Here is a 22,005-nt window from a genome sequence, read left to right as displayed (position 1 = left end):
AATTCTTTCCAGCTCTCTTTCACATTTTGATGGAACAAGTTTTTTTTCCCTGTGTTTCTAAATTACTTTCTTTCCCTCCTCACTGTTAGGCAATCTTGCGGTTGGTGAGGATTAATCTTTCCGATATGACCTCTCATCTAGGAGTTCTGAACCAAAAGACCATAAGATATAGGAGCAGATTGAGGCCATTCAGCCCATCGAGTCTACTCCGTCATTCAATCATGGCTGATAAATCCGCAACTCCATTCTCCTGCCTTTTCCCCATAATTTTTGATTCCCTTGCCACTCAGGAACCTATCCATCTGTGTCTTAAATACACCCAATGACCTGGTTTCCACAGCCTTCTGTGGCAATGAATTCCACCCTCTGGCTGAAGAAGTTCCTCCTCATCTCGGCTGTAAAGGGTTGTCCCTTTACTCTGATACTGTGCCTCGGATCCTAGTCTCTCTTCCTAATGGAAACATCTTCCCCATGTTCGGTCTTTCCAGCACTTACTCTGTAAGTTCCAATTAGATCCCCTCTCAGCTTTTGAAACTACACCAAGTATGGACCCAGACTCCTCAATCACTCCTCACACATCAAGCTTTTCATTCCTGGGATCATTCTCGTGAACCTCCTCTGGACCCTCTCCAGGGCCACTCACACTCAGACCAATGACTTGCTGCACACTTTCTGTTTTTACTTCACTGCTTTACTTTAAATGCACCAACAGTGCCCTTTCAATAAATCTGTGCCTCATTTTCAAATAGGATTCGGGCAGCGTAGTGACTTGTACAGAACGGGATGCCTCTAATGCTGTTCCAGTTTCAGGTAGAGTAAAAATGCATCATTATAGGAATGTCCTATCAATCCAGTTAGATTCAATCTCAGGCCATCCAACTGCTGACAAATAACAGGAATGCAAGAGATTTGATTTGATTTATTATTGTCACATGTATTAGTATACAGTGATAAGTATTGTTTCTTGTGCGCTATACAGACAATGCATGTTGTTCATAGAGTACATGGGGGGGGAAGGAAAGGAGAGAGAACAGAATGTAGTGTTACAATCAGAGCCACGGTGTTGAGAAAGATCAACTTACTGTGAGGTAGGTCCATTCAAAGGTCTGATGGCAGGAGGGAAAATGCTGTTCTTGACTCGGTTGGTATGTGACCTCAGACTTTTGTATCTTTTTCCCGACGGAAGAAGGTGGAAGAGAGAATGTCCGGGGTGTGTGGGATCCTTAATTATGCTGGCTGCTTTTCCAAGGCAGCAGGAAGTGTAGACAGAGTCAATGGATAGGAAGCTGGTTTGAGTGATGGACTGGGCTTCATTCACGACCTTTTGTAGTTTCTTGCGATCTCAGTCAGATGTTTATTAATATGGGTGGATTGCGTCAATGAAATGATGCCAGATATCCATAGTTTTTCTAGCACAGAGCACCCTCCTGTCATTCACCAGTCCAAGTGCAATGGAGATGTAGAAAATTAAGCAGAATTGGGGACACTGATATCGTTTCTGTCAGGTTTCTTTTGGTGCGGTGGACAGGGCCTCTGAATGCTGTTAACAAAGCCATTGCTGAAGGAGAGGGCATCACACTGTTTCTGAAGTGAAATAGATGTCGCCATGGAGATGAGGGCACAGCCTGAACCCTCAAAGATGTAGAGGCCGCGCTTTAGCCCAAATGTTTTTCGATGGTCCCTTCAAAACAGGACAATCTTCAGCTAACCTTTCAGCCTTTCCAATATGGCCGACATGTGAGATGCCCCCTTTGTGATACGGACAACACCACGCGGTGGTAATGGAGGAATGTTCCTCTGATCGAGGTTATTTTCAAGGGCATATATTAATTTAAGGGCTGAGTTCTTTTGTGGACTTCCCGGCCTCCAGATTGCTTTGCTATCTTTATATTCAGTGTGACGAACCTTTCTTTCATCAAGAGAGTAAGATAAGTTTGAACATTTCCTTATGACCAGCCTCCGACTGGAGTAGAAACCATCTCAGTCAATCAAGAATTCACACACAAGACACAAAGGGGGCCCGCTGTGATAAATACCTTTCATTTGGCTATTATCATCTCAGCTGAGCTGAGTGGAGCCTGGTTTGGAGTTCTCTAGGTTGGTTGTAAATGCATCTCATAGAATCCCTACAGTGCAGAAACAGGCCATTTGGCCCATTGAGTTTGTACCGACAACAATCCCACCCTGGCCCTATCCTCACAGCCCCAGGTATTTACCCTGGCTAATTCCCCTGATGCTACAGGGCAATTTAGAATGGTGGATCAACCTAGCCCACAAATCTTTGGAGCGTGGGTGGAAACCAGAGCACTCAGAGGAAACTCATGCAGACATGGGGAGAATGTGCAGACTCTGCGCAGACAGTGACTCAAGCTGGGAATCAAACCCATGTCCCTGGCATTATAGAACATAGAACATTACAGCGCAGAACAGGCCCTTCGGCCCACGATGTTGCGCCGACCAGTTACAAAACAATGACCCACTAACCTAAACCAATCCCTTTTCATCCATAAACCTATCCACGGATCTCTTAAACGCCCCCAAACTAGGCGCATTTACAACTGCAGCAGGCAGGGCATTCCAATCCCTCACCACCCTCTGGGTAAAGAACCTACCCCTGACATCCGTCCTATAACTACCCCCCCTTAATTTAAAGCCATGCCCCCTCGTGCTAGATTTCTCCATCAGAGGAAAAAGGCTATTACTATCCACCCTATCTAAACCTCTAATCATCTTATATGTTTCAATAAGATCCCCTCTTAGCCGCCTTCTTTCCAGCGAAAACAACCCCAAATCCCTCAGTCTCTCCTCATAGGACCTCCCCTCCATACCAGGCAACATCCTGGTAAACCTCCTCTGCACCCTCTCCAAAGCCTCCACATCCTTCCTGTAATGTGGGGACGAGAACTGCACACAATACTCCAAGTGCGGCCGCACCAGAGTTGTGTACAGTTGCAACATGACGCTGCGACTCCTAAATTCAATCCCCCTGCCAATAAACGCCAAGACACCATATGCCTTCTTAACAACCTTATCTACTTATGTGGCAGCAGTGCTAACCACTGTGCCACCCTAATTTCCCACCTACTCTCCAACAGACCATTGTTGCCCAGGCCCGATCCCCGTTTCCCCACATATTTATTCCGCTAATCCCCCAAGACACTAATATCCTCTGTGCCCTTCCCCGTATCTGTTCATTTGTAGTCAGTTGGAAGAAGCCATTAAAAATGGTGGCATGGTGGCACTGTGGTTAGCACTGCTGCCCCACGCCCTCACAGCTGTGGGTTCAATACCAGCCTTGGGTTACTGTCTGTGTGGAGTTTGCATATTTTCTCTGTGTCTATGTGGGTTTACTCTGGGTACTCCAGTTTCCACCCAAACTGCAAAGATGTGCCGGTTAGGTGTCGGGGGTTAGCAGGATAAATGCATGGAGTTATGAGGAAAAGGACTGGATGGGATTGTGGTCGGTGCAGACTCGATGGGCTGAATGGCCTCCTTCTGCAATGGCAGGATTCTATGGTTCATTGGAGCCAGTACACGGCTCGGTCATGAGCCCCATTCTGATGTCTTCACCTCATAGCCCACAAGAAATTTGGAATAATTTCCGCTGTTTCTAAGCTATTACCAGTGTTTATCCCAAAGAAATCCTTAGCTGTGAACATGTTCAGGAACTGGATGGATGCAATTGTTTTTTTGTGGTTAATGCTCCTCTGTTACTGGCTTCAAGTGTTTGGTTTAATCTCACGCATGCCCTTTTCTTTGTCCACTAGTCCACCAGCTCAGACCTGCAGACATAAAGGTGATTGGTGCAGTTGGAGACTCCGTCACGGTGAGTCTGCATGCTGTTTCTTTGAATTTTATTTCATTGTCCAGAGGAAAGAAAATTATTTTGCGGGGTTCGCGGGATCATAGAATCCATACAGTGCAGAAAGAGGCCATTCGGCCCATCGAACCTGTACTAACAACAATCCCCCCCAGGCCCTATACCCTGCTAATTGCCCTGACACTAAAGGGCAATTTGGCATGGCCAATCAATTTGACCTGCACATCTTTGGACCGTGGGAGGAAACCAGAGCACTCAGAGGAAACCCATGCAGACTTTGGGAGAACATGTAGACTCTAGATAGACAGTGACCCAAGCCAGGAATCGAACCCGTGTCCCTGGTGCTGTGAGGCAGCAGTGCTAACCATTGTGCCACCGTGCTGCCCAGGTTTTCCTGGTTTGCATGAGATTTACAAGACTCATTTTACAGAACCAATTGTTTGCAGCCACCAGAGCATCCTTCAGGCTTGCCAGATAATTCTTGAAACTACCAGCCATCCTTCAAAAGTTCTGGGGATTTGATCCGCCAACTGCTACTTGTTAAGTTGGACATCAGAGCCAGAGACTGGTGATAATTTAAGTTTGGTCCAAATCTCTCAGGATAGTACCGTAGGCTCTACTGTCCTCAGCTCTTCATCAATGACCTTCCTTCTGTTGTAAGGTCAGGAGTGGGGATGTTCACTGAACAATGTTCAGCACTATTTGTGACTCCCCAGATACTGAAACAATCCATGTCCAAATGCAGCAAGATCTGGACAATATCCAGTCTTGGGCTGACAAATAACATTCCTGCCAGACAAGTGCCAGGCAATGACCATCTCCAACAAGAGAGAATCCAACCATTGTCCCATGACATTCAATGCCATTATCATCGTTAAATCCCCCATTATCAACAGCCTGGGGGTTACTATTGACCAGAAACTGAACTGGACTAGTCACATAAACACAGTGGTTACAAGAGCAGGTCCAAGGCTAGGACTCTTGCAGCAAGTAACTCACCTCCTGACTCCCCAAAGCCTGTCCACCATCTAAAAGGCACAAGGCCAGCGTGTGATGGAATTCTCTCCACTTTCCTGGCTGTGTGCAACTTCAACATTTAAGAGGCGCGACACCATCCAGGACAAAGCAGCCCTCTTGATTGGCACCTCATCTACACTCCCTCCACCTCCGAACACAGTGGCAGCCATATGTACCAACTACAAGATGCCCCACAGGAAATCACCAAGGTTCGTTGGGCAGCACTTTCTAAACCCACTTCCATCTAGAGAGATGCGGGCAGCAGATATATGGGAACACCATCACCTGGAGGTTCCCCTCTAAGCCACTCACTATCCTGTCTTGGAAGTACATCGCCGTTCCTTCGCAGTCGCTGGGTCAATATCCTGGAACTCTGTCCCTAACAGCATCCTGGGTGTACCTACATCACATGGACTGCAACGATTCAAGAAGGCAGCTCACCGCTACCTTCTCAAGGGCAACTAGGGATGGGCAATGAATGCTGGCCAGCCAGCGATGCCCACATCCCTCAAAGGAAAATAAATCATTTCCCTGGCTCCATCGCCCACTTGAACAAAAACAAGATGGTGGAAAGAGCCATAACTGATAATATAAAACTTTAAAGTTGAATTTAGCTTCAAAACGAGGAGTTTTGTCTTTAAGGCCTGTTGTTTTGTAGAAGTTTATTTTCAGCTGACATGAATTACTTTAATTTTGAGAAAGGGGCCAGGGATTACTCTGCCCTCGCTCTCCCTCACCCGGTTACACAGCTTTCTATTTCTTTCTCCCTCACGTACTCATCCAATTCCACCTTTTGAAACTCTGCCATTCCATTCTTGAGCTGACGAACGGTTAGAGGTTAGGATACCAACATAAATGGGGGTACATACATGGGGATTGCAGTTGGTGCAGACTCAATGGGCCGAATGACCTCCTCCTGCACTGTAGGAGTTCTATGATTTTAAAAGATTCAGGGCTATGGGCCAAGCGCTGGCAGGTGGGATTAGGTGGGGAGTTCAGGTGTTTCTAATGAGTCAGCGTGGGCTCCATGGGCCGAATGGCCTCTTCTGCACTGCATGACTCCACAATTCTAAGACAGGGGTCTGACAGAACTGTAATACACAAACCTCTCTGGCTCCAACTGGGATTCCTCCCGACCCAGAACGTGTTCCCTTGCAGGCAATTGACTCACTTCCTGCAGTGCCTCTCCATAGGGTCCGGCCTGATCATCGGCCCTCAGAGATTGTCCCCTTAAAGCGGTCACACTACCACACCCTCCTCGTCCAAATGTCTATCGATCACAATTTTGACTATACTCAATTGTTGATCAGCCAAGGCTTCCTGGGGTAGAGAATTCCAAAGATTTATAACCTTCTGAGTAAAAAAAATTCTCCTCATCTGAGTCCTAAATAGCCAATCTCAAGGCTCTGTCCCACTGGGTGGCACAGTGGTTAGCACCTCTGCCTCACAATGCCAGGGTACCAGGTTCGATTCCAGCCTTGTGTACATTCCCCCTGTGCCTGCATGAGTATCCTTCAGGTGCTCCTGTTTCCTCCCATGTCCAAACATATGCAAGTTAGGTGGATTGGCTGTGCTAAACTGCCCCTTAGTGTCCCAAGATGTGTAGGTTGGATGGATTAGCCGTGGTGAATGTGTGGTGTTATAGGGATAGAGTGAGCCCCCATTGTTACCATAGAATCCTTACGGTGCAGAAGGAGGCCGTTCAGCCCATCGAGTCTGCACTAACCACAAACCCAGCCAGCCCTATCCCCATAGCCCCACATATTGACTCTGCCAGTCCCCCGATCTAAGTGATAATTTGGCATGGCCAGTCAACCTAACCTGCACATCTTTGGACTGTGGGAGGAAACTGGAGCACCCGGAGGAAGCTCACACAGACAGTGACCCAAGCCGGGCCTTGGTAAGATGTTTGGTGCAGATGGGCCAGATAGCCTCCTCTGTAGATTCTGAAACCCAATGAAAGAGTCTGTCATTATCCAAACCCTCCAAGATACATATAGGTTTCAGTGAGCTGCCAGGTTCTGTATTAAGCTGAGGCTAAACGCCTATTTCAAAGAATCATAGAATCTTCACAGTGCAGAAGGAGGCCATTCAGCCCATTGAGTCTGCACTGACTCTCTGACAGAACGTCCAACCCTGGCCCTATCTCTGTAACCCCACGTCTTTACCCCATTAATCCTCCTAACCTACGTTGTATGGGAGGAAACCGGAGCAACCAAAGGCAACACAGGCAAACACGGGGAGAACATGCAGATTCCACACAGACAGTGACCCAAGGCTGGAATCGAACCCGGGTCCCTGGCGCTGTGAGGCAGTGGTGCTAACCACTGCGCCACCATGCTGGTGTTGGGCAGTGACCAGCAGGAAGTCCCCTATGCTCCCATGTCTACGTTTCCTAGGCAACCTAGCAGAAAAGCTCAGGCAGGAACAATGCCTTTGTTGGAACGTAATCTCTAATCGGTGACCACAGCGTGCACCGATCATCTTGCTAGCTGAGGCATTGAATCAATCAAGCTGACATTGTAAATTGTTACGAATATCTCCAGCATCGATTTTGATCATTGTGATTTTTACCCATGCTACAGTCAGCTAATGGAGCAGGGTCAAAACCCAACAATCTTTTGGACGTTCTCACTCAGTACAGGGGACTTTCTTGGAGGTTAGTAACTTTTCCTACCCCCTTTCTCTTCAGTTTGATGAGTAAAGCCCTGACATTCTATGTTTTATTGCTAATCTTTCCTAAGTGATGTTGTATATCAATGGTTCAATGTGGATTTATAAATGGGGCAGAGTGCTTGACAAACCTGTTGGGAGCTTTCTGAGGATGTTACTAAAATAATTAAGCAAGGGGAGTTGATAGGGGGAGTACAGTTGGATTTTCAGAAGGCTTCCGGTAAACCTCACCCCATTCAAGAGTTTGGTTAGCAAAATTAGAGCACATGAATTAGAAGGGATGGAATGGCATGGATTAATGATTGGTAAACAGGCAGAAAGCTGAGAGTAGGAATAACGTGTCAGTCTTGCGTTGGAACCGTATGGTGAGTGAGTACAACAAGGATCAGAACTTGGGCCCCTATTGTTATCATAGAATCCCTACAGTGCAGAAGGAGGCCATTCGGCCCATCGAGTCTGCACCAACTACAAACCCACCCAGCCCCTATCCCTGTCGCCCCACATATTGACCCTGCCAGTCCCCCTGATCTACGTGACAATTTAGCATGGCCAGTCAACCTAACCTGCACATCTTTGGGACGAAACTGGAGCACCCGGAGGAAACTCACACAGACACAGGGAGAACGAGTAAACAGACAGTGACCCAAGCCAGGAATCAAACCCGGGTCCCTGGCACTGCGAGGCAGCAGTGCTAATCACTGTGCCACCATGTCATCCCTATGTCCACTACTTATATACATTAATGATTTGGATGTGTGGGCAAGAACAAGGCAGATGGAATATGATGTGCGTGAATGTGAGATTGTCCATTCTGGTAGGAGAAACAATTGCATAGAATTTTCCTTAAGTGGTAAGAGATTAGTAGAAAGAGTATATGAGCAAAGGCACCTGGCTGTACTCATCATCAAATCACTAAAAGCTAACATACAGTTGCAGTAATTAGGAAGGTTAATGGAACATTAACCTTAATCGCAAGAGGATTTGAGCGTAGGGGAAGCAAAGTCTTGCCTCAATTCTATAGAACCTAGATTAGACTGCATTAGTACAGTGTCCCTTTACCTTAGGAAGGATAATGTAGAGAGAGTGCAACAAAGATTCACCAGATGTGTTCCAGGGATGGCGGGACTGTCTTATGAAGAGAGATTTGGGAAACTGGGCCTATATTCTCTAGAATTTCAAAGAATGAGAGGTGGTCTCTTTAAAACCTACAAAATACTTTAAGGAGTAGCCAGGGTGGGGGTGGCATGGTGGCAAAGATTAGCACTGCTGTCTCACAGCACTAGGGACCTGGGTTTGATTCCCGGCTTGGGTCATTCTCTGTGTGGAGTTTGCATGTTCTCCCTGTATCTGTGTGGGTTTCCTCTGGGCATCTAGTTTCCTCCTACAGTCTGAAAGATGCGCTGGTTAGGTGCATTGTCCATGCTAAATTCTCCCTCAGTGTACCCAAACAGGTGCCGGAGTGTGGTGACTAGGGGATTTCCACAGTAACATCATTACAGTATCAATGTAAGCCTTATTTGTGACACTAATAAATAAACTTAAAAAGAAACTAATTGGAGGTAAGATTTTTCCCCTGGTTGGAGAATCAGGAACCGGGGACACAATTTCAAAATAAGGAGGAAGCCACTTAGGACCAAGGTGAGGAATGTTTTTTATTCAAATGGTGTGAATCTTCAGAGTTTTCTATGCCAGAGGGAGGTGGATGTTCAGTCACTGAGTATGTTTGAAGCAAAGATTGACTGATTTCTAAATACCAAATACCTAAAGGGATAGGGGATAATATGGGGAAATAGTGGATGATCAGACATGGTCGAGTTGAATGAAGGAACAGGCTCAATGGGCTGAATGGCCTACTCCTTACCTGTGTTCCTATGGTAAATGCTCATTCCTGATGAATCCCATCTGGCTTGAAGCACATCTTACTCAATCTCTGAATCCCTAGTCAAGAGAAATATTCTCTTTTTAAGAGCTTCAGGCACCCTGGCCTTGATACAATCAACAGTAACTTGCATGATGTAGTGTGTTTAATATCATAAAGGACACATTAGAATTGCAGTCAGACAGAAGCCAGCACAAGCCAAAGAGGAAGGTATTAGGACAGGTCACCAGAAATTTGGTCAAAGTGGTAGATTAGAACAAAATTTATATCGCATCTTTTACAACCTCAGTATCTTCCCAAGTGCTTCATAAGCATATTTCACATACAATCCCAGTTGTAATGTAGAAAATGCAGCAGACAATTTTTTGATTTGATTTATTATTGTCACGTGTATTAGTATATAGTGAAAAGTATTGTTTCCTGTGCGCTATACAGACAATGCATACTGTTCATAGAGAAGGAAAGGAAAGTAATTCTCTGCCCATTGAAGTGGTGGAGGCTACCTCGTTGAATGTGTGTAAGTCACAGGTAGATAGACTACTGATCGATAAGGGAATTATGGGTTATAGGGAGCAGGCAGGTAAGTGGAACTGAACCACTACAAGATCAGCCATGATTTTATTGAATGGCGGGGCAGGCTCAAAGGGCTAGATGGCCTACTCCTGCTCCTATTTCTTATGTTCTTAAAGGTTGCAGAATGTAGTGTTACAGTCATAGCTACAGTGTAGCAAAAGATTAACTTAAAAGAGGTAGGTCCATTCGGAAGTCTGATGTCAGCAGAGAAGAAGCTGTTCAGTTGGTACGTGACCTCAGATTTTTGTATCTTTTTCCTGGTGGAACAAGTAAAATTTATTTATTAATCACAAGTAAGCTTACATTCACACTGCGATGAAGGTACTGTGAAAATCTCCAAGATGGAAGGGAGAATATCTGGGACACGTGGGGTCCTTAATTATCATTCATCATGATGGCAAACAATGAATCTGTTTCAAGGACATTAATTGTTGGGTAGATATTGGCTGGAGTAGCAGGGAATAATGCCATGGGATCTTTCTCTGTACGTCTGAGGGAGCAGACAGGTTAATGTTGCATCTGGAAAATGGTACCTTCAACTGTCCAGCATTCCTTCAGTACTGCACTGTGCCTGTGTCTCTAGACTGGGACTCGAACCCACAGCCTTCTGACACAGTTGGGTGAGTTTTTTTTATTCACAGGACATGGGTGTCGCTGTTTTGCCCACCCCTAGTCACCTTGGGGCAGTTGACTCTGGTGTCACATGTAGGCCAGTCCAGGTAAGGACGGCAGATTTCCTTCCCTAAAGGACATTAGTTTTCCAAGTGGGTTTTTCCGACAATTGACAATGGTTTCATGGGCATCAGTAGATTCTTAATTCCAGATATTTTGTCCATGGTGAGATTCAAACCCAGGCCCCCAGAACATTAGCTGCATTTCCGGATTAATAGTCTAGCCATAATATCACTCAGCCATTACCTCCTCTGAATGCTGCCAACTGACTTCGGGCTAATTCGATGAACGTCTGAAGAGGGAAGAGGGAGGGGGAGAGGTTAGAAACTGAATTCCAGAGCTTGGACTCTAGGTAGTTGAAGACAGTGTTGGAGGTAATGGAGGCTGGAAATGCGGAAGAGGCCAGGATTGAAGGGGCAGAGAGATCTCAGAGAGTTGTGAGGCTTCATGGAGATCACAGAGATAGAATGGAGTGAGGGCATGGAGGAATTGATTGATAAATTGTTACGCTTTACATCTAATTTAAACATGATAAGAGGTACACTGATTTCTATCCCAGCGTTCCATTACATGATCAGTGTGTGAATTACACTGCATTTGGAAACACAGAGACATAAACATCTACCTTTTGTGTCCCACAGCATCGGGGGAGATGCGAATGTAACAACTGTCACCACATTGACCAGTAAGTAGCACAGGTTTTATCAGTATTATTTACCTCAGATTTCTCTTTGTCTCTTGCCTCAATCTCAATGCCTGGGACCATTGATAGTCCTGGCTGAAGGCTCTGGATGATACTTGGCCTGCCCTGGGAGGGGTCCCCAGAGGTCGTAAGGACAGGGCAAGAGTGGAGACGACAAGTCAATGTGATTCTCACCTGATGTTTTGCTCTCCAGTAGTAGCCAGAACCTCTGGCAACCCATTAGCTCTGCTGCCTCACAGCTCCAGGGACCCAGGTTCAATTCCGGCCTGGGATGACTGTGTAGAGTTTTCACATTCTTCCCATGTCCTCATGGGTTTCCTCCGGGTGCTCTGGTTTCCTCCCACAATGCAAAGATGTGCAGGTTAGGTGGATTGGCCACGCTAAATTGCCCCTTAGTGTCCCAAGATGTGTAGGTGAATTGGATTAAATGTGTGGGGTTAAGGTTTATTTATCAGATACAAGTAAGGCTTACATTAACACTGCAATGAAGTTACTGTGAAATTTCCCTTGCCACCACACTCCGTCACTTGTTTGGGTCAATGCATCTAATCAGCACGTCTTTCAGACTGTGGGAGGAAACCAGAGCACCCGGAGGAAACCCACGCTGATACGGGGTTGTGGGAATGGGGCTTGTGTAGGATGCTCTGTCAGAGGGTTGGTGCAGACTCGATGGGCCAAATAGCCTCCTCTGCACTGTTGAGATTCTATAATTCTGTAAGTTCTAAAAACCAACTCAGGATCATGGGGGATGTCTCCATATGGCAGAGTCATCCAAATCCTGAGAGCAAATATGCAGGTTGGCGTGGTATTCCTATCTGGGGCTCAGCAGGTATCTGTAGGTGAAGTTGTATGCCAACTTCGTCCATTTACAGTTCCACAATTGATTCAACAACTCAATAGGCAGATTTTCTCTTTTGTTGACTTTGTGTTAACTCAGGTGGAAAGAGCGATGTGTAGCTCAAGGAAGTTCTGGAGGCGGGTCCCATGACATCATGATCGTGGGCAGGTTCTGAATGAGCCGGCCCCACCAGTAAATCCGGCCTCTGACAGATTGGTGTAAATGGCACCCTGATAAGGAACAAATAACAATAAAAATAAAAGGATTAAACTAGAAAGAGTGCAGAAAAGATTTACTAGGATGCTACTGGGACTTGATGGATTGAGTGATATGGAGAGGCTGGATAGACTGGGACTTTTTTCTCTGGAGTGTAGGAGGCTGAGAGTGATCTTATAGAGGTCTGTAAAATACTGAGGGGCACAGATCAGCTAGATAGTCAATATCTTTTCCCAAAGGTAGGGAAATCTAAAACTAGAGGGCATAGGTTTAAGGTGAGAGAGGAGATACAAAAGGATCTAGAGGGATTTTTTCACACAAAGGGTGATGAGTGCCTGGAACAAGCTGCCAGAGGTAGTAATAGAGGCGGGAACAATTTTATCTTTCAAAGAGCATTTAGATAGTTACATGGGTAAGATGGTTATAGAGGGATGTGGACCAAACGCGGGCTTTTGGGAGTAGCTTAGTGGTAAAAAGTGAGCGACATGGACAAGCTGGGCCTTTTTCCAGGCTGTAAACTTCTATGACTCCATGATTCTATCTTCCCCCTATGGAAAACGAACACCCTTCCACCCACGGGCAAGGAACCCATCCCTGCAATCCCTGGAATCCGCTCCAGGGAAACCCTCCCGTGCCAAACCTCCCCAGTGGAAGAACCCCCGCCATCCCCCTCAGCAGTACCCTTAGGCAGTGCCGGGGGCATGATGCAGGGCACTGCCCAGGCATCATGACTCCATCCCCACTGGGGACTTAACTGTTAGTCCAGATATTTTGGTGGGGGGGGCAGTAAGTTTCTTATGTGAGGGGATGATACAATGTGGAAGCTCGCTGCTGATGTTTAAATGAAAGGTAATGGGGTTCCCAGCCATGGGCCTTTTGCCCATTATATCATAGATGGGGGAATGGGGGTGGGGGGGCATGGGGATTATCTCAGCAGGAAATTCCCCCAACGTTTTGGGATTCCTGTTGGATTCTGTGCATGCTCCATCTTTCCCACCCACCCAAAGTCAATCAAGGAGGAAAATAACCCCCCCTCTCCCAATGCCTCCTGTTCATGCCTCTATCAGGTGTAGGAAACTTTGAGGTTTAAATCTCTTTGGAGTGTACATTTGACTTGGATTTTGTACTTTAATATTTTTCCAGATGTTCTCCGTGAATTTAACCCTTCGTTGGTTGGGCATTCCACTGGTACTGGTCGTCAAGACACCCCCCAGTCTTTCTTGAATCAGGCTGTCGCAGGCGCCACTGCTGCGTATGTCCAAAATCTTTGACTTTTTACATGGACGTCTGGCCTCGTCATCCCCATATTATTACACCCACTAGGGGTGGCACAGTGGCACAGTGTTTGGCACTGCTGCCTCACAGCACCAAGAACACAGGTTCGATTCCCAGCGTGGGTCACTGTTTGTGTGGAGGTTGCACATTCTCCCCGTGTCTGCGTGGGTTTCCCCTGGTGCTCCGATTTCCTCCCATAGCCTGAAAGACGTGCTGGTTAGAGTGCATTGGCCACGCTAAATTCTCCCTCAGTGCACCCAAAAAGGCGCCAGAGTGTGGCGACTAAGGGATTTTCACAGTAACTTCATTACAGTGTTCATAGAATCATAGAATCTTTACCGTGCAGAAGGAGGCCATTCGGCCCACTGAGTCTGCATCGATCACAATCCTATCCAGGCACTATTCCCACAATCCCATACATTTACCCTAGCTAGGCCCCCGACACAAAGGGGCAATTTAGCATGGCCAATCCAGCTAACCCACACATCTTTAGACTGTGGGAGGAAACCAGAGCATTCGGAAGAAACCCACGCAGACACGGGGAGAATGTGCAGATCCACACAGGCAGTGAGCTGGGGCTGGAATTGAACTCGGATCCCTGGCGCTGTGATTTAGCCGTGCTAACCACTTTGCCATTAATGTAAGCTTACTTCTGACACTAATAAACAAAAACTTCATCACAACATCCTGGAGTTGAAATAGCTTTTGTGTCATACGGTAAATCTGAGAGATTCCATAGACGTTTCTGCACATGGTTGGTTGTCCCACCTTCGGAAAGTGGCCAGGTGAAGGAGTGTACATGATGGAGAAAATGACTCACTCATTCCAGATCTTAAAACCAGCACGTCATAGTGTGCAGACATATTCTGTTTGTGATAGTGAACTTAGGCACTTCCTCTCTAGGGCAACAAAACGTAACAGTCATCCCTCTGGGGAGAATGCCAATTAACGGTTGTCACTGGTAATGTAGGTCACAGGCAAGATTCCCGATGGTGGGAGGTGGCAGCGGGATTCTCCGTTCCCGCTGCTGACGATAGGAATTCCCATTGATGTCACCCCGTGCCGGTGAGAAACCCGCGGGAGGGGGTGCGCTGCCAGTGGGACCTGTAAATCCCGTCGGAGTGAACGGCCAGGGAATTCCGGCCAGTATTTACAAGACCAATGTCTTCCTCACCACTTTACAAAAAGGAACAGAAAGAAAATCTATTAAATCCATTAAAGACTGCAAGCAAGTTAATCACAATATCCAGTCTCCACCAGTTGAGTAAAGCCTGTTTAACAAAGCAGTTTGCTGATTGCATCTTCTTTTGTTCCCCTACATTTCGCAGGGAGTTACTGGTCCAAGTCCAGAAACTGGTGAAGCTGATGAAAAATGATTCGGTAATGATTCTGATCTTATTAATATTAACCCCCACATCTTCAGGTTTATACAAAGCTGCCCCATAATTGTGAGAGCAGCATGCCATGCTTTGCCCAAGTCCCTGCCATCAGGTTGGCACACAGTCTTACTCGGGCAATGGGTGTTGGGGCTAATGTGGAAACAGTTTCCTCAAGTCAGGGCTAAGACACTATTTTCTCAGAAGACTGAGGAAATTTGGCTTGTCCGCTATGACACTCACCAATTTTTACAGATGCACCATAGAAAGCATTCTTTCTGGTCGTATCACACCTTGGGATGGCTCCTGCTCTACCCAAAACTGCAAGAAACTACTTTAGGTTGTGAACGTAGCCCAATCCATCACGCAAACCAGCCTCCCATCCATTGACTCTGTCTACATTCCCCGTGCCTCAGCAAAGCAGCCAGTATAATTAAGGACCCCACGCGCTCTGGACATTCTCTCTTTCACCTTCTTCCAACGGAAAAAAGATAAAGTCTGAGATCACATACTAACCGACTCAAGAACAACTTCTTCCCTGCTGCTGTCAGACTTTTGAATGGACTCACCTCGCATTTAGTTGATGCTTCTCTGCGCGCTAGCTGTAACACTACATTCTGCACCATCTCTTCTCCTTCTCCCCAATGAATTTCTTGCGCGCTATGTGGACAGAGCAGCCTTATGTGAGGTAAGTCCATCCAAAAGTCTGGCAGCAGCAGGGAAGAAGTTGTTCTTGAATTAGTTAGTATGTGATCTCAGACTTTATCTTATTCCCGACGGAAGAAGGTGAAAGAGAGAATGTTCGGGGTGTGTGGGTTCCTTAATTATGCTGGCTGCTTTTACTGAGGCAGTGGGAAGTGTAGACAGAGTCAATGGATGGGAGGCTGGTTTGAGTGATGGACTTGCTCTCTCCGCATAGCACCCAAGAAACAATACTTTTCACTGTATCCCAATATATGTGACGATAATAAATCAAATCAATCAAAAGATGCCGAGATTATAGAAGAGCTTTGCTCTGCTTTTAACTGTGTGATACTTGGGCTGAAGGTTTCCATCTCTTCCTGCTGTTGGAATCCTCTGGAAGATGGTAAATACCATCCATGGGTTGAGACTAATAGAGATTTGCTCAAGCTTCCCCTCGTCCACTCTGGTGTTGTCAATTTTCCCTCCAGTTATAAAGATATGTACACAACGTAAATGTGCAGTGTTCAGGTAATACAGAGTGGGTGGGATTTCCAGTCTGCAGTGGAGGAGGTGGTCTGCCATTGACCAGTTAAAGGATTTTCCGGTTCAGCTGCTGACATCAAGGTCTCTTGTTATTCACATCCAATCCCCTCACCAAACCCCACTCCCCCCTCCCCATTCCCCGCCACCCCCCCCCCCCCCCCCCCACTCCCCATCCACCACCCCCCAGCTCCTGCTGCCGGGGAACCTGCCACAGGGGGTCACCATTGGCAAGAGCGGAAGATCCCGCCAAGGGGACCAGTGAAGAATTCCTCCCGGTATCCCGAATTGGGATCCCTGACTATATTTCTGTATAAAGACTAAATTAGCCAAGTCGAGGGACACGGCTGGTGAGTAGAGGCTGTGAATATACACAGGTTGATAGGCAGCAATCAGGGGGATGCAGCAACCAAATTGGAAAGTAAGGAGCGATTTAGACAGTGATCCAATGGGTGGCTGGTTTCCCCAATACTTCCCGGATAGATTCCATAATGAGACCTCACACCTCCAATTCCATCCTATCCCATTCCGCCTTATGCCATATCCATCCCATTCCTTTCTAACCCCCCCAATATAATCCTCATCCCATCCCCCTATCCCACCCCTTCTTCCTATTCCATTCCCATCCCTCATTTCACCCTCCCATGAATGTATACCCATTCTAATGATGCGGCTCTCACCTCTGCACACTCCCCTGCTGTTCCCTCTCATGTCCCTCCAATATCACCTTAACCTCCCGCTACACTTTGTCACCACCATCCCCAACACCACACCCACACCATATGTCCTCCGTATGTTCCCCGTGCGCCCTTCAAATCAACTGACCAATCACAAAAATGTGGACTGATAATAGAGTCATAGAGGCTTACAGCATGGAAACAGGTCCTTCTACCCAACTTGTCCATACTGCCCTTTTTTTAACCACTAAGCTAGTCCCAATTGCCTACATTTGGCCCATATCCCTCTATACCCATCTTACCCATGTAACTGTCTAAATGCTTTTTAAAAGACAAAATTGTACCCACCTCTACTACTACCTCTGGCAGCTCGTTCCAGACACTCACCACCCTCTGTGCGAGAGAATTGTCTCTCTGGACACTTGTATGTCTCCCCCTCACCTTAAACCTATGCCCTCTAGTTTTACACTCCCCTACCTTTGGAAAAAGATGTTGACTATCTAGCTGATCTGTGCCCCTCATTATTTCATAGACATCTGTAAGATTACCCCTGAGCCACTGAGCATTATTATTTTAGTTTCCTGGAGACACGAGGAGACTTGGACAACCCTAGTGGGCAATAGAATACCGGGGGCTATGAGTACTGGGATGGAAGATAGATAGAGAGTTGAATGTAGAGGGTGAAGTGGTCAGCGGGGTGGTGGGGAAGTGATCAGTGAGAGACACAGACAGGGAGATACTCAGGGAGTCGCACGAGAGATTGGAAGTGAGTTGCTAATGAATGTGTAATTATGTTTCAACAGAGGATCAATTTTCAAGAAGATTGGAAGATTATCACCTTGTTTATTGGCGGGAATGATCTCTGCAAATTTTGCCAGAATCCTGTAGGTGATATTAATACAGACGTACATTGAACCTTCTCTAGAGCGTAGTGTCTCTTTCCTCACTTGGCTATACTGAACAGTACTTTTTCTCTCATTTATCTCTCTTCTCTCCCCTCCATATCCCTGTGATGTGGAGATGCCGGCGTTGGACTGGGGTGGGGCACAGTAAGGAGTCTCACAACACCAGGTTAAAGTCCAACAGGTTTATTTGGAAGCACATGCTTTCGGAGCACCAGATGAAGGAGCAGTACTCTGAAAGTTTGTGATTCCAAATAAACCTGTTGGACTTTAACCTGGTGTTGTGAGATGTCTAACTTTATATTCCTGTGGCCAACATGCTATGGAACAGCTCCATGGGATGAAATATATTCAGAGAGATTCTAAAGTTTAAAAGTTTAAAGTTTATTTATTTGTCTGAAGTAGGCTTACATTCACATTGTGATGAAGTTGCTGTGAAAATCCCCCAGTAGCCACACTCCGGTGCCTGTTCGGGTACACTGAGGGAAAATTTAGCATGGCCAATCCACCTAACCAGCATGCCTTTGGACTGTGGGAAGAAACTGGAGCACCTGGAGGAAATCCACGCAGACACAGGGAGAATGTACAGACTCCACACAGACAGTGACCCAAGCTAGGAACCGAACCTGGGTCTCTGCTGCTGTGAGGCAGCAGCTAAACACTGTGCCACCGTGTGATTTTCACCCACTGTATAGACAGATTAGGTTATGACAGAGCGATTCGAATGCTCACAAATGTAGCAAAGCAAGAATTGCATTTATACTGCACACCTCACATCTTTGGGATGTTCCATATTGCTGCATAGGCTAATCACTGTTGCTGTAACTAAAGGCAGTTGCCAATTTGGTAACAGGAGTCGACCATTCAGCCCATCAAGCCTGCTCCGTCATTCAATACAGTCATGGCTGATTGGGCACTTCAATGCCTTTTACAGCTACTATCCCCATAACCCTTTATTAAGTGTTATTCAGAAATCTGTCAATCTCTACCTTAAATATACTGAATGGCTGAGCTTCTACACCCTCTGGAATAGAGAATTCCGAAGATTCACATCCTTTAATGTAAAGAAATTTCTCCTTACCTCGGTCCGAAGTGACTTCCCACACAATGTGCACAACAAGATCCCAGAATCAGATGAGTGACCAGTTAACCTGTTCTTGGTCATGTTGGTCGATGGGTGAATGTTGGCCAAGACACAGGAAAAACTCACTAATCTTCCACAAAGGGATATAGGCCCCTGGTTAACCAGCTTGTCACCTTGACGATGGAGAACAATGCACTTGGTAAACTTGTATTACAGGACAGCTGTAGATATCCTGGTCAAAGTGCCATGATTGTGCATTTGTGAAATAGTAAACGTCTCTACCATAGAAAATAGTTGCAGGAGTAGGCCATTCGGCCCTTGGAGCCTGATCTGCCATTCATTTTGAACATGGCTGATCATCAAATTCAATATTCTAATCCTGCCTTTCCCCCATATCCCACAGTGACACAGTGGTTAGCACTGCTGCCTCACAGCACCAGGGACCCGGGTTTGATTCCTGGGTCACTGTCTGTGCAGAGTCTACATGTTCTCCCTGTGTCTGCATGGGTTTCCTAGGGTGCTCCAATTTCCTCCCACAGTCCGAAAGACGGACGGGTTAGGGTGCATTGGCCACACTAAATTCTCCCTGCGTTTACCCAAACAGGCGCTGGAGTGTGGCGACTAGAGGATTTTCATAGTAACATCATTGCAGTGTTAATGTAAGCCTACCTGTGATGCTATTAAATAAACTTTAAATATAACCCTTTAAACTATTATCCCTTAAATATCCCTTTAAATGGGTGGCACAGTAGTTAGCACTGCTGCCTCACAGCGCCAGGGGCCCGGGTTCATTTCCCGGCTCAGGTCACTGTCTGTGTGGAGTCTGCACATTCTCCCCATGTCTGTGTGGGTTTCCTCCGAGTGCTCCGGTTTCCTCCCACTGTCCAAAGATGTGCGGGTTAGGTAGATTGACCATACTAAATTGCCCCTTAGTGTTAGGGGTCTAGCTAAGGTAAATCATGGGGTTGTGAGGATAGGGCCTGGGTGGGATTGTGGTCGATGCAGACGTGATGGGCCTCCTGATGCACTGTAGGGATTCTATGATATTCTGGAAAAGCCCCACCAAATTGGAAAGTAATGAATGTATTCAAAAAGGAGGGAGTCAGGAAGCTACAGGCCAGTTAGTCTAACATCTGTGGTGGGGAAACTGCTAGAATGTATGCGAAAAGACAGCAGGGAACTTGGAATATTCTAATTAAATCAGGGAGAGTCTACATGGTTTTCCCAAAAGATAAATTGCAATTGGCTAATTTACTAATGGTCTTTGAGAGGTAACAAGCAATTTGGATAGATGGGAACCTGCGGATGTGTTGTACTGGGATTTCCAAAAGGTATTTGACAAGGTGTCATATCAAAGGTTACTACAGAAAATAATATCTCATGGTGCATGGGTAACGTATCATCCTGAGCACGGGATTGATTGGCTATAGCAGAGCGTAGGGGTAAATGAGTCATTTTTGGGCTGGCAAGATGTAATGAGTGAAGTGCTGCAGGGATCAGTGCTGAGGTCGCAACGGTTTATTATTTATATCAATAATTTGGATGAATGGAGCGAATCCACGGTTGCTATGTTTGCTGACCTGGTGAAGATATCTAGGTGAGAAATTGTGAAGAGGACATTGGCGGGGGGGGGATGATTCTCCCAGGATGCTGTACTTCTTTAACAATGCAGCATTGTGGGAGACTCAATGGATGGCATGTAGCGGGTGCCCTGCTTGGCACCATGGTCTCTGCACGTCTTCAGCCATTGGCTCCATGCCAATAATCGGCATGGAACTACATAAATTATTTAAATTACCATTTCAATATCATTTGCGGGCCCAGGGCTGAAGTCTCTTGGCCTTTGATGGTCTGCCCCTTCCCCTCACCACCCCACCAGGAATGATTCACTCCAGTGGGATTTACAGTAACTTCCCACTTGTGGGGAGCTGGAGGCCTGACCCCGCTGTAGTGAAGGGGGACCATGGAGGCCACCTAAGAGGTCGGAGGTAAGGGGGGGGGGAATTTGCCCCCCAGGCATTGCCAGCTCGGCAGTGCCAGCCTGGCTCCCTGGTGCTGACCAAGGGACAAAGTGGGAATGCCCAAGAGGGCACCTCGGTAATGCTCACCAGGAATCAAGCAGTGCCAATGGGGGCAGAGCCTTTTGGGGGGGGGGGGGGGGGGGGAGAGCGGGGGGGCGGGGTTGGGGGGGGTGGAATCGATGGGGATGCGGGGCCCACTGCCACTCTGCAGTCAGCGGTCACAGAGAGAGGGAGGCCAGCGATTGGGGCTAGCCAAGGAGGGAGGGGGAGGCCGGGGATTTCAGGCGGAACGCAGGGATTGGGGGGGATTTGGGCCTGCAGTGAGGTGGGGGGGGGCGGGACTGGGAGGGAGGATGGTAGGGGTTGCTGGCGAAGCGAGGTGGGAATTGGGAGATTGGGACTCTGGGGAGGTGGGGGGTATTGAGGTGGGCTGGGGATGGGGGGTAAGGAGGGGCTGGACGGGGGTTGAGGCTGGCCTGCACATGTCCAGTTGGAGTCCAGTTGGGGTTGGAGTGGCAGCGATGAGGGGTCATGGATCTGACCAACAATCGAGTGTGCTAGTGATCGGGAGCTTGGCAGTGCGGGGCTACTGCACATGCGCTGGTCCTGGCACTGACAGATCAGCATGTACAGTGGCCCACTCAGCACTATGCTGCCGGCCCCTCCAGCGGGAACAGACCCCATTCATTAATTGTTAATGAGATTCACACCTTGAACTCTGCAGTGGGAGATTCATTTTGAAAATCCCACTGAAAGACCAGGGGGATTTATTCCAATTTTCTCGTGAATTCGACATTTTGAATTTTTTGGGGAGAATCCCACTCAAAGATATAGGAATGTTAACTGAGTGCGTGAAAATTTGGGAGGTGGAGTATAATGTGGGAAAATGTGATTTTTTTCCATTTTGGCAGGAAGAATATTATTGAATTGGGAAATATTATGGGCGGAATGTGATTTACGATTGTCAGTTGCTGAAGTGCATGTGAGATGTGTACATTTTCTTACCCTCACAGTGGTTTAAGTAAAATTAAGTAATTCCAGCAGCAGGTTTTCTT

The 22,005-nt window shown here is 46.9% G+C and overlaps 1 protein-coding gene across 1 annotated transcript in view; it reads left to right on the top strand.

Moving 5' to 3' along the window:
• Window positions 1-22,005, top strand: part of plb1 (phospholipase B1) — a 150,472-nt gene that overhangs the window by 36,761 nt on the left and 91,706 nt on the right. Inside the window, exons 17-23 of the mRNA XM_080193449.1 lie at window positions 750-810; window positions 3,768-3,826; window positions 7,423-7,496; window positions 11,276-11,319; window positions 13,535-13,643; window positions 14,995-15,046; window positions 17,747-17,827. Of these exons, the coding sequence (XP_080049575.1) occupies window positions 750-810; window positions 3,768-3,826; window positions 7,423-7,496; window positions 11,276-11,319; window positions 13,535-13,643; window positions 14,995-15,046; window positions 17,747-17,827 (480 nt within the window). The remainder of the gene's footprint in view (window positions 1-749; window positions 811-3,767; window positions 3,827-7,422; window positions 7,497-11,275; window positions 11,320-13,534; window positions 13,644-14,994; window positions 15,047-17,746; window positions 17,828-22,005) is intronic.

Source organism: Carcharhinus amblyrhynchos, chromosome 7 (genome assembly GCF_965287045.1).
Source record: "Carcharhinus amblyrhynchos chromosome 7, sCarAmb.v2.hapA, whole genome shotgun sequence".
In the NCBI taxonomy this organism is placed as follows: Eukaryota; Metazoa; Chordata; class Chondrichthyes; order Carcharhiniformes; family Carcharhinidae; genus Carcharhinus; species Carcharhinus amblyrhynchos.
This window is presented reverse-complemented; position numbering and strand designations above follow the sequence as displayed.